This window comes from Sorex araneus, chromosome X (genome assembly GCF_027595985.1).
Source record: "Sorex araneus isolate mSorAra2 chromosome X, mSorAra2.pri, whole genome shotgun sequence".
Classification (NCBI taxonomy): domain Eukaryota; kingdom Metazoa; phylum Chordata; class Mammalia; order Eulipotyphla; family Soricidae; genus Sorex; species Sorex araneus.
Window position 1 is genome coordinate 371,677,592 of NC_073313.1, and position 12,888 is coordinate 371,690,479.

At 55.0% G+C, this 12,888-nt stretch overlaps 1 protein-coding gene across 4 annotated transcripts in view; it reads right to left on the minus strand.

Annotated features, from left to right (window-relative positions):
- Window positions 1-12,888, minus strand: part of MAP4K3 (mitogen-activated protein kinase kinase kinase kinase 3) — a 132,459-nt gene that overhangs the window by 9,940 nt on the left and 109,631 nt on the right. For all 4 annotated transcript variants that reach the window (XM_055119812.1, XM_055119811.1, XM_055119810.1 and 1 more), the window contains 8 exons: window positions 12,268-12,380; window positions 9,453-9,494; window positions 8,272-8,356; window positions 6,307-6,386; window positions 2,495-2,555; window positions 2,299-2,416; window positions 688-746; window positions 73-176 (listed from right to left, as the gene is read on the minus strand). In XM_055119812.1, the coding sequence (XP_054975787.1) occupies window positions 73-176; window positions 688-746; window positions 2,299-2,416; window positions 2,495-2,555; window positions 6,307-6,386; window positions 8,272-8,356; window positions 9,453-9,494; window positions 12,268-12,380 (662 nt within the window). The remainder of the gene's footprint in view (window positions 1-72; window positions 177-687; window positions 747-2,298; window positions 2,417-2,494; window positions 2,556-6,306; window positions 6,387-8,271; window positions 8,357-9,452; window positions 9,495-12,267; window positions 12,381-12,888) is intronic.

The following is a 12,888-nucleotide window of genomic DNA, read 5'->3' on the forward strand; positions in this document are numbered from 1 at the left end:
CCGAGACCGTCCCACGTGTCTGGTAACGGAAACCGTTTGGGGAAGGCGAAGGCCGGCAGCCTCGGGGCTCACCTTGATGAGCATGAACTTCTGCATGGGCTCCACCCACTCCAGGAGGACGATGCTGGCCTGCAGGGCCCCGCACAGGTACTTGTGGCCCGTGTACGGACTCCTCACTGCAACAGCAACGGCGGCGTGAGCCCTCCACACGCCGGCCAGGCCGCCCCGAGCCGCCCCCGCCCCCCACAGCCCTGCCAGCTTGGGGCGGGCGGGCAGGACTCAGCTCCCGCCCGGGGAAACACAGGGTCGGCTCAGGTGTGTTTGGGGTGACGCTACAGGTGATGCTTCGGTTCTCTCGATCTCCGAGTACAGGTCACGTGTCCGAGAACCCGCAGGCACCCGCGCCTGCTGCGTTTAAGAAGCCCGAGGCCCTGAGGCCTCGGCACAGGGGCAGACTCTCACCCAGCTTCCCGGAGGGAACACAGGCCTCCCGAAACACACCCCGGAGAGGCAGGGGCGGTGCACGGAAGTGGAAGGTGCCCTCTTAGGGTGGGCTTCACGGAGCCCCTGGGGAATAGGAGGGGTCGGCAACACCCCAGCAGGCCGCGCCCCCGCCCCCGAGCCGCGCCCCTGGTGTCCCTCCCAGCTCTGCAGCGGGAGCACTGTGGGACTCGCCGCTTTACGTACCGACACAGCACTTCTGGCACCACTTGGTTTCGGGGATTTTTGCAGACACGGAAAATTTCCTAAATGCAAGTGGAAAGTCAATACATCCAGAGCAAACTGGGTCTTCCCCGTCACCCTCCCAGTCAGTTCCAAAGGAATTTAGGATTCCACTATGAAAAACAGAAACTGTAAAACATTCGGATCGTACAAAAATGACACTGGGAAAAATAACAGTGAAAAATAAGAAGACACCCAAGTGTCTTTTATAATATTATAACCCAGAATGCAAGTAAAGGTTGTGCAAACTTCAAAATACATTGCTCCTTTCCCACAGATACGTGACTTGCTTAGATGTTCAACTGTCCCTCTCGGCCCCCCGCTGCCACCGGCCAGTAAATGGCAAAGATGACCGGGACAAAGGGAAGCGGAGGCGCCGCGGGATGTTCTCTCGAGCTTCCAGAAAACGTGGAGCTGCTCCCTGGGCCACGGGGCCACGGGAGACAGGAGGGAGGGGCAGTGCCCAAAGGGGAGCCCACAGGTGTCCCCAGGGCAGAGCCGGGAGGTCTCCAGGTCAGCCAGCACGTGTCGCTGCCCGCCTTTCATCAACAAACACGTCAAGGGCAGATTCTTGCCAAGAGTGAACGTTTGAGCATTTCAGTGCTTGCTCTGAGTCGAGACAGCTTCCTGAAACGGGCGAAGGAAAATGACCAGAAAAAGGAGGAGCCAAAGAGAAAGGGACTTGGCTGACACGCCAGGCTCCGCCCAGAGCAGCTCATGTAGTAAGAACCAGTGGGAAGGAGCCCGATCCCTAGGAATTCACGGCAGGAGGGGGTTTGTTTAAACAGAAAGAGATCCCTGGACTATAAACAAATATATAAAATGTACAAATGTGCATTTCATTTCAAGCTCCCTGTGGCGTATTCAATATGCCAAAAACAGTAACAAGTTTCACAATGGAGACGTTACTGGCGCCCACTCGAGCAAATCAATGAATAACAGGACGACAGTGCTGCAGTGCTATTTTTTGCCATGAATGGTGGTGCTCAGGGCTGACTCCTGGTCCTGTGCTCAGAGCTTACTCCTGGTGGTCTCAGGGGACCACGTGGGGTACCAGGGATCAAACCGGGCTGGCCACAAGCTCCCCACCCACTCGCTATCACTGGCTCCAACTGCCAGCTCAGGAGTTGTACTTCAGGGGATGAGGTCTTGTGCCTTTGGGTGACACAGACTAGGCAATGCATCTCTCCCAAAGTTTTCTCATACCCCGACAGGCAAGTGTCCCGCGTGCCACACTATCGCTCTAGCCCCAAGTACGCATTTACGCATTTATGACATGCTGTTGCTCTGTGTTGGCCTTTTTTTTAGGTCCTGAGATCTACACAGGTGTCCGCAGCGCAGTCTCAGCAGACACCGTTTCACGAGCCCCGCCAGGGCCCGCTGCCCTCCAGCTGAAAGCCCCAGGCTCCTTCCCGCTCTGCACTGATCCTTACGACTTCCAAAAAATTTTTCATTACTCATGATTTCTATTAACCCCCAAAGAGTGCTTGTGAATTCTGCAGTACAACCATTTCTTAGAGCAGATCATTAGCACGTTATCTCTAAGGACGAGCACATAATTAAATGTGCAATTACCGTGGCAGTATTTTGTCGGGGAGTTTGTGCGCTGGGATTGCGACCGGGAGCTTCTGCATTTGTCGTGCATACTCGAAAAGCCCGGGAAGATTATGGGAATACAGCTGAGAAGCTTTACCTGCAGGGAAAAAGAAATATTGCAGAACAAACAGCAGGAAGAGGAAAAACTAAGGCAGTTACAAACTAGAAGACTCACCAGATATTGATAGTAAGCAATTGTTCATCACATACAACCACGTACACCTCCGGGGGAAGAGCTGGTGAGAAAAAAGCACAGTTTATAAAGGATAACAGATAACAGGGATCTCTCACACACACTTGCACACAAACACACACACACTCACACACACACAACATGAGAGAGCAAACCAACGGACAATTCTGAAGTACTTTAATGATCATTCCACACATTGTTACAGGAGTAAAACAGCCGTGCAACACTCAGTGACTTTTTGTAAGGGTGATACAATCCCAAACTATGACAGGGGAAAATAAGGCCCTTGCAAACAATCTTGTACTTTGGCTTTGATACTGAGTCCTTGTCGGCGTCTCCCTAGTTTGTCTACGGAGGCGTATGGACACTCCGGGATTCTCCAGAGAAGCACAGGAGAAAGCCTGAGACACTGATACAGACTGTAGGTACAGAGCCCGCCCCTCCTGAGTGCCCGTCCCTCCTGAGAGCCCGTCCCTCCTGAGTGCCCGCCCCTCCTGCAGAGCCCGTCCCTCCTGAGTGCCCGCCCCTCCTGAGTGCCCGTCCCTCCTGAGTGCCCGCCCTCCTGAGTGCCCTCCTGAGTGCCCGTCCCTCCTGCAGCGCCCGTCCCTCCTGAGTGCCCGTCCCTCCTGCAGCGCCCGTCCCTCCTGCAGCGCCCGTCCCTCCTGCAGTGCCCACCCCTCCTGAGTGCCCGTCCCTCCTGAGTGCCCGCCCCTCCTGCAGTGCCCGCCCCTCCTGCAGAGCCCGTCCCTCCTGAGTGCCCGCCCCTCCTGAGTGCCCGCCCCTCCTGAGTGCCCGCCCCTCCTGAGTGCCCGCCCTCCTGAGTGCCCTCCTGAGTGCCCGTCCCTCCTGCAGCGCCCGTCCCTCCTGAGTGCCCGTCCCTCCTGAGTGCCCGTCCCTCCTGCAGTGCCCGTCCCTCCTGAGTGCCCGTCCCTCCTGCAGTGCCCGTCCCTCCTGCAGTGCCCACCCCTCCTGAGTGCCCGTCCCTCCTGCAGTGCCCGTCCCTCCTGAGTGCCCGCCCCTCCTGAGTGCCCGTCCCTCCTGAGTGCCCGTCCCTCCTGAGTGCCCGTCCCGCCTGCAGTGCCCGTCCCTCCTGCAGTGCCCGCTGTCAAGCTCCTCAGGCGCCAGCTGTGGGGTCGGAGGCCGTTCAGGGCGGAGGGAGGGGCTGTCAGAGCGGCCCCGTTCTCATCGCTGTCAGTGTTTTCACGGTGGTCCGGGCACCCGCGCCCACAGCCTCACCCGGCCCCGCGAGTCAGAAGCCAAGCTGTCATTTTTGTCTTGGGGCCCCAACAGGCGGTGCCCAGGGGCCCCTCCCTGGCGCTGGGGACGCCAGAAGGCAGAGTGAGAACTGGACACTGTCATCTAACGGGTCACTCCGACAGGCTGGGACGGAGGGAGGGCGAGACGCCACGAGGGACGGACCCGTCAGGGCCCCACGGAGCAACTCTGAGGCACACGGTCGTGCCCGACAGCCCAGAATTCGTGAATCTCTTAAGTAAAACCTTCGTTCACTTCTCAGGCACTCACGTGAACACCCACCAGGTGAAACTGCAGCTCTCACACCGCCGACACCAGCACGTGTGCACACACCGTGGGTCTGCCCGACGGCCCAAGGAACTGGCGCTGGGAGACGGCAGGGCTGGCCACAGCTCTGGGGCGGGGCTGGCCACTCGCTCTGGGGGGGGCTGGCCACAGCCCTGAGCACAGCCGGGCAAAGGCCCCACACCCTTAAGAACAAACACACGAACGAAACCCCAACCCCTCCTTCACGCTCTCCACACGGGAGCTACGGCTGACCTGGAGTTAGGCGCAGGAAGTGCCTCTGACTTTTTTCTTTTTACTGAGCTCAGTGACGCTGACCAGGGCAGTGCTGAGCTGGGTCCCCCCCACAGACACAGCGGGAAGCTGCTTGCCCAGCGCCACCCCACGACTTGCCGGAGTCACACTTTATTCGTACATGCAAGTAAATGCAAGAACCCTACTTGTGTTTTAAGTACAGTTTGTAAATATTTGTAGACAGAATATCACAGAATAAAATGTTTCTAGGCATAAATAAATACAAGGTCAAGACGACTTCCCTTCCTATCACTGGTACAGGAACAATGAAAACGCATCAAGGTTTTTTCTTTTTCTTTTTTTTTGGTTTTTGGGTCACACCTGGAGATGCTCAGGGGTTACTCCTGGCTCTGCACTCAGGAATCACCCCTGGTAGTGCTCAGGGGACCATATGGGATGCTGGGAATAGAACCCGGGTCGGCCGCATGCAAGGCAAACACCCTACCCGCTGTGCTATCGCTCCAGTCCCCGGTTTTTTCAAGTGTTAAATTTCGCGTTGGCGTTCCTTCTTTGCCCACACTTAGTAAACCCCACGCCCTTCTGATCTCTCTTCACTGTCTGACTGGAAGAATGACAGCAGAGAGGAATACCGGGATAGTTACTCCATTCTGCATAAGAGTGAAACAGATACAATTTCTTTTTTTTTTTCCACTGAAAACTTTGTGGAGGGCGGAGGGCGCTGCTCGGGGCGTCCCTGCAGCCCAGGGGACCCTCCTCAGCGGGGGGCGACTCTTCCGGTTCTCTCTTTTGTCTGGAGCCGTGCGAGGGCTGGGCCGAGAGCTGTACGAAGGTGGGCGCGCGTTGGACAGCCGCTGTGGGTGGCTCTGAGAGGCTGATGGACCCAAGGGAACGTCCCGCTCGGCGCGACAGCAGTGCCCAGGGCCCGGGAGGCCGTGTCACAGTGACCCCGAGTCCCCGGTGTCAGAGAATCTGCGCTGGCCGGCCGGCCAGCTGGTATGAGCAGCCCCGCCGCCCGGGGAGACCCTGTGGTCCCGACCTGCGTCTGAGCAGGACCAGAGTCTGACCCAAAGGTCCTGGGGCAGGCAGGCCCGTGCCCAGCTCCCTGCACCCGGGGAATGTCCCCTCTGAACCCACTGGCTCCTGCTCAGGTCAGGAGGGGGCCGTGGGTGGCCGTTACGCTGTGTCTGCTGCCCCAGACTGGCTCCCGGTGACAGGACCCGCCCGGGCTGCTGAGGGCCAGGGCTCATACAGGCCCCTACGCTGCCTCGGCTTCTGTCCCAGTGGACAGCCAGGCCCCCTCTCAGCGCAGACTCTTCCCGGATGCCCCGCACGTGTGCCCTGGACACCTAATCCCGTCCTGAAGCCGGGGCTGGTGTCCTGGGGTTGTTGGGGCCTCGCCCAGTGCTCAGGACCGGCGCTGAGTGCCACAGGACCGTCCTGCTCCAGCCACCCTGGTTCTGGGGTTTCCCATGTCCTCCCCCAGCACGCGCTGGACAGTAAGACACCCCCTGCGGCCCTCGGCCCTGACTCAAGCCTCGTCTCCCAGCTCCATGCCCCTGCCCACCCGCGGGGCCAGCACTCTCCGCCCGCGACTCCAGACCTGTCTCTGCCTGGGGCCCGGGCCCGGCTCATTCCTAGAGCAACGGGACGGGCCAGGGGGCAGGGCCCTTAAGGGTCAGTCTAGGCTGGACAGTGCAGTGGACAAGGCGCTTGACTGGCTTGTGGCTGACCAGACCCAACCCCCGCAATGGCCCCCCAGGCAGCACCAGGAGTGCTCCTGAGCCCTGAGCCCTGAGCCCCACCGGGGGTGGCCAAAACCAAGAGGGGGAAGGAAGACTAGGGATTAGCTCCGTAAGCCTGCTTTCAGAGCCCGCCAGAGAGCTGTTCCATGGAGATATGAATAAGAGGCAGTAAATCATAGAAATAAAACTCATTTCTTACCTACTGTTCCGTGAATAAAAACTGAAATAATTAAAGAAAAAAAACAGAAAATAAAATACCTGTTCCATTGACGTTTCATGAAGTTCATTAAGATTCAAGGTATAAATCCCCTCTTCAGCACCAAATATCAAGTATTGATCTGAAATAACAAAACTGATACATCAAAAACAAAAGGAATGGACATATAATTTTTTTGTCTTGGGGTCACACCCAGCTGTGCTCAGGGCCTGGGTCAGCTGCCTCGCTGCGTCCTGTCTCCGCCCCTAAGAACTACCGTCAGGGCTGGAGGGCTCAGTGGACGGAGGACACGGTCTGCACAGGCCGGGGGCTGTCCCCACAACTCTCGGCCCACGGAGCACTGCTGGGAGTTACCCGGAGCACAGAGCCAGGAGTGCCCCGAGCACTGTGGGGTGTGCCCCCGGTTTGTAAAAAAGGGTTTTAAACCCAAAGCATATTAACACACGAAGAGAATAATCTGACCCATCAGCAGTTCATGCTTCTTAGTTATCTTTGCGTCTGGGGCCACATCCTGAGCCGCTCTTTGATTACTTCTGGTGCTCAGGGGTCCGCCCTAGCCGTGCTCAGGTCGAGAGACCACCCAGGGTCGGCTGCCTGCAAGGCAAGGGCCTTAAACCCTGTGCCATCTCTCTGGCCACGGGTTTTGAATTTTTTTTTTTTTTGGTTTTTGGGTCACACCTGGCGATGCTCAGGGGTTCCTCCTGGCTCTGCACTCAGGAATCACCCCTGGCGGTGCTCAGGGGACCCTATGGGATGCTGGGATTAGAACCCGGGTCGGCCGCGTGCAAGGCAAACGCCCTCCCCGCTGTGCTATCGCTCCAGCCCCAGGTTTTGAATTTTAAAGCAAGTGGTGAGACGTTCCAGCTCAGCGCTACCTGCACGCGCCAGCTCCAGAGGGGAACACCACCGGCTCTGCGCAGCCGCCCGCCGGGCCTCCCCACCAGAGGCGCTGAAGGAGGGACAGGGACGGCGACAGGCCTCTGCGGGGGGCTGCCCGGCACTGACCTGCCCCGTCCCGGGCAGAGCGCAGAGAGGCCCTGGGTGAGGTCGGGCAGCGCGGCCCCTCACACCGCTGGGAGCACCGGTGGCCGCAGACGCAGCCCCAAAAGAGTCAACGCAAACGTGGCCACTCAGTGCTCAGGAGACCCCAGAGTGCCCGGGAGGCGCCGGGTCTGGCCACGGAACGCTCCGCCGTTTCTAAGGTGACAGAAAGCGACTCAGAATTTCTGCAGGTGAAGCTGAGGAAGGTCGAGAACAAGGCAGTGACGAACGCCATTGGCCTGGCGGTCCTCAGGGTCATTCCTGCTGTGCCAGTGTCATGGGCTCAGCGCTCAGGCAGCTGCCTTGGTCTACACTGGCTCAGGTGGCCGGCCTTGGTCTACACTGGCTCAGGTGGCCGGCCTTGGTCTACACTGGCTCAGGCGGCTGGCCTTGGACTACACCGGCTCAGGTGGCCTGCCTCGGACTACACCGGCTCAGGCAGTCTACACCGGCTCAGGCGGCCGGCCTCGGCTGACCCCAGTTTAAACTAGTCCAGCTCAAGCAGCCCTTCGTGGACGCCCCTCGGAGCAGCTAGGACACAGGCAAGCTCGAGTGCCAGCCCCCTCCTGTGAGTAGGAGCCACTCCGGGCTGGGGGAGGGCGCGTGGAGACAGCGGCCAGGCCAGGGCGGGGGGGGCCCAGCTCTCTACTCCCCCCAGGGCCTTTGGTGGAGTCGGTGGCGGGCGCTGGCACGGAGTGAGCACCGTGGCGGTTGGAGAAACCAGGGTCCGGAGTGTGACTTGCCCACAGTGGTCTGGGAGTGACAGTGAGACTGACCGGGCCCCCCCCCGCCCCGAGACAAACAGGGAGAGATTTACCTTTAAAATGATTTTTAGTTCAACCAAACTTTCCAGAAATGCCTTAGTAAGATTGCACGTTTTCTGGGCCATTGTTTAGAGATCAGGAAGGAACATAAAAAATGCTTTAAAAATTACAACTTAAGCTATAGCAACTTAAAAAACAAACCTCTTGTTTCTGGGTTTATCCATGATGTCGCACAGTGAATTTTCAAGGGACACCCGTTAAACACCTTTGAAAAACACGCACCCATCTGGGAAAGCAAAAGGAAACCAACACTGGTCTTAGGAAGGGCCAGACGGAACCACGGTTAACAGGAAAAGCCTGCTTCAACGTGTTACTTCCCTTCTCACATAGGCAAAACTGTCACAGCAATAGTATCAACCCAAAATCTAGTTTACAGAAGCTGCAAATAAAGGCTGCACACGGAGAACAATACAATTATTCCCTGCAAAAGGAAATCATCTATATAGGCCAAAGTTTTTCTGACTTGGTCTCATGAACCTTCAAATAGTTATTAACCACTGAATTTTGTTTAGAAGTGAAAGAAATACGGCTGATGTGGAAATTACACACACACACATATATGAATATGTACATATATTCCAGTTTTAAACTGGACCTAATTCTCATTTCAGCTCTGCCTCTGGGCCCCGACTGGTGTGGCCCTTGGGGCCACAGGAGGCACCAGGGTTCAAAGCACGGTGCCAAAGGAGCTGGCCAGTGTCTGTCCCGCCTCTGTGCTGTGGGGCGGTGCCTCACCCCTGCCCTCTGTGCTGTGGGGCGGTGCCTCACCCCTGCCCTCTGTACTGGCTCTTTGGACCCCAGGCTTGTGTTTTTAAGAATCAGGCATTTAATGATTATGTCTCCTGGAAGGATCATTAAAGAGTTTTACTTTCTGATGTTAGTACTTATTCATCAAGCACATTGGCTGATTAATTTAGATAATACAAGACGTGCCTTCAAGGTGCCTTCCAGGTTTAAACAGCCAAAACCTGAAGAACTCAAAGTTTAGGCTTTCCCATCTTCTATCTTAATCATGAGCCTTTCCCACATTCCTTCACACACAGCTAAAAAAAGGTACTAACAGATTTTGGAAACCAGCCTTCAAAGGCTATCATGACTATATTCGGAAAGTCTCATTCGCAGGCTCTTCACCGCCCCCCCCCCAGTGGAGAGCCTTTCGTGCCGTTTGTTCTGGGGAGGGGCAGCAGCCCGGCTCCGCCCAGGGCCCTTGCCACACTCAGGAAGAGCCTGTAACCATGAAACACGTGTGACCACAGGTACACATTCAAGCAACTACACACCACGTTTGGCTTGAAAATGAACCTTTCGGTATTTATACTTACGTGCACTTTAGGCGTTGGGGGCAGACCGTTACTAATCGGCTTCTGGGGAGAGAAAAGGACGAGTTACATTTCTCTCGGGGCGTCTGGGAGAGCAACTCTTTGAGACCCACGCGCACATGCTGAGGCGCCTGCAGGCTCCGTGGCTGCACCCGTCAAGGACGGGGGACGCTGTCCTCACGACAGGCGTGTCCTTCTGCACCTCTAGCTCTATTTCTGCACAGCCCACGGAAAGGCCCGAGTCTCTGTGTGTTTGAGAACATGGTTCCTCAGCGCCGGTCACTGTATCTCCCGCCAGCCAGCACAGACTCAGCTTGTCTCGGCTCAGTGCAGGGTGACTCTACACTTGGCGAGTCCCCCTGTTTCTACGTTGTAGAAACAAATGTCCCCGTGTGTCGCAAGAAGGACTTGACGCCAGCGGAGCACACCTGTGCCCTCAGTACTCTGAAGGCCCCGCCCCGTCTGCCTCCACGCCAGCAGTGCGACACCCGAGGGTTCTCAGAGACCGTGGCGCTCACTGCTAGGAAGGCTGGCGCCCCCAACATCCAACCCCTGACTCTGAGTCCTTGTTTAATGCATCTACATACCCACGCTTACTGCGTTTAAATACCCATCTGTAAGTGCACAGTATCCACTCCACCCCAACCCTGGCTTACAGAGCTGTCGTGGTGACTGTCCCTGCCCTCTGTACGCCAGCCCCAGCCCCACCACCTGTCACCTTCCCGCCGCCGTCTCCATCAGCCCGACCTCCCCCCAGCTGGCACCCATAGCAGCCCTCGGTCATTTATTTTTATTGCTTGTTACCTCCAAATGACTAATGGAATGATCAAGAAAATACTCCAGTGAAGGAAATCTGTGAAACTGTTCTACCTCGTCATGGGACAGTAAGTGCCCGTCTGGGGTTTGCTCAGGGGCCCTGCCAGTTAGGCTTGTGCTTATGTTTCTGTTAGCTGAGTAGTTGGCTTCTGTGTCGCATCCCATTCAACCCGGTGTGCTGCTACGGGGATGTTAATGCTGTAGTTGGGTGGCTCCAGAAGTTCTAGAATATTTCAGCACCAGACCAGAGGCACGGTGAGAGCGGCAGGGTGTGGGCAGCGGCTCTGGGCTCTGGCGGGAGGGGAGCCAGCGGATCGGGTATCTGAGACTTGTTTCTGCTCATCTCGTTCAAAATTTAACTCTGAGTCTCAGGAACCAGGCCGGCAGATGAGCTTCCTTGGTGGGGGGGTGGGTGGGGCTTGGGGGACCGGCGAGGGCGGGAGGAGGAGGTTGCCCGCCCCAACTCAGGAAAGGCCTGGCAACTCCAAAACTTTAAAGCGTCTATTGGCCGTCTGTAACTCCTCTTTTGTGAATGAACTTTTTCCTATGGTAACTTTTTCCTGTTGGAGCTCTTTATATGATTTACACCCAAATACTCTGCCATGTGTAACACAATGTTTACTCCCGGTGTACAGATGACCTTAATATCGTTTATAATGTGTCTGGTCAGTTGAAGTATTAGACCGGTGAATTCAGCTGTGTATTCATAACTGGTCAAGTATACCAATAATTGGGAAAGGGAGATAGCACCAGTGAATTTTATGAAACTCTGTATTACTTCTAAGGTTAATCGAAATAACAGCATTTTGAGATTTGATTTCATTACTTCTTCTCAAAGTGACATAAGCCAGAAGCATTTGAATGATACATGGCAAAGCTAAAAAGGTACTGTTTACCACAGGCTCGGACGAGCCTCACCCATGAGTGAATCTGCTGAAAAACCCAGGTATGCGGGTTTGTGACTGAAATCTCCAGGCTTGAGTGGAGTCGGGAATGGGCCACCTCCCCCCGACCTCCCCCAACTCCCGGTCTTCAGGGAGCCTGGCAGTCAGGCCCGCAAACTGCCTCTGGTGCCATCTAAGCTCACGAACGGCCATGATCCAGACTCACAAATAAATCTCTGAAGAGGGCCACAAGCTGCAGAGATGCCTCCGGACCCCAAAATCACCATCCAGTTAAAATTTAATTCTAGCTGTTATCACACTATTTAAAACTTGCGAATTCCTGGGCCGTGTGCCACTGCTGTGCTGGAGTAGGAGCAGCACAGCACACCTGATGGGGGTGTCAAGGCAGCGGATCCAAACAAAAAAACCCAAAAACACCAAAACCCAAAAACACCTGCACACAGGCTCGAATGTGGGTCAACCTCGTGCGAGGCAAAGGCCTTACCCCTGCTCCCAAAGGGTTCTTATCAGCGAAAACAGTAACAGATGCTTTTGATCAATCACAGAACACTGTCTCCCCATATGCAGAAGGTCACATCTTATAATACACTATGTTCGAAACTGGCCTAATGTTCTGATAATTTTCAGTCATCCCGTTGCTCATCGATTTGCTCGAGCGGGCACCAGTAATGTCTCCACTGTGAGACTTGTTGTTACTGTTTTTGGCATATCGAATCCACCACGGGTAGCTTGCCAGGCTCTCTGACAGGGGTGAAGGGATAGCCTAGAGGCTAGGGCGTTTGCCTTGCACGCGGCCAACCTGGGTTCTGATAACAAATTATGAAATATTTTAAAATAAAAATTTCAGAACCTGCACATTTAGTTACATTTAAGAAGCTAGTATCTAAATAGTATAAATAAAAAGCCACGTTCTAGCATGTCAAGGTAAAACTAATCTTTTTTCAAAATGTAAATAATCTATGTATCATTATAACAGCTGAAATATGAACAGACTAGCTTTAAGACATGCGATCACTACAGTTTCACTGAAAGTGCCAGATGAACCTGAGACTGACAAAGAAAATGAGAGCAGGCAGAGCCTGGATTCAGACACCTACCGGCACATCTTTCTTTTCTCTTCGTGAAGGAGTTGTGCCTCGGTGTTCGTTCTGGTGTTGATACAAGGGACCATCTCGTTCACCATTTAACTGGGAGGAGTTCACTCCGTTTCCTTTAAGCAAGACAAGTTTGAATATGGTGAAAAGAATCAATTCTCATGAAAATCTTTTAACTAGAAATACCCAGCAGGAAAGAAGGATATTAGGCCTGAGACTGTTTTTTTTTTTTTCTTGCTTTTTGGGTCACACCCGGCAAAGCACAGGGGTCACCCCTGGCTCATGAACTCGGAAATCACTCCTGGCGGTGCTCAGGGGACCATTTGGGATGCTGAGATTTGAACCCAGGTCGGCTGCGTGCAAGGCAAACGCCCTCCCCACTGTGCTATCGCTCCAGCCCCGCCTGAGACTGTTTTACACTTCCTTTGAGATGACTTAACCAGAATACTTAGCCCTAAAGAGAGAAGTCTCAAATGTATATTCACTAGTTTCAGATGGATGGTCTTACTTTAGCATCAGTCAGGTTAAAAAAAACGCATAATTAGTAGATAACTGCTAGGAAGCTCCTTGGAATTTCCAAGGACAGGGACAACAGGTGATGACCCACTTTGATGGCTACAGTGC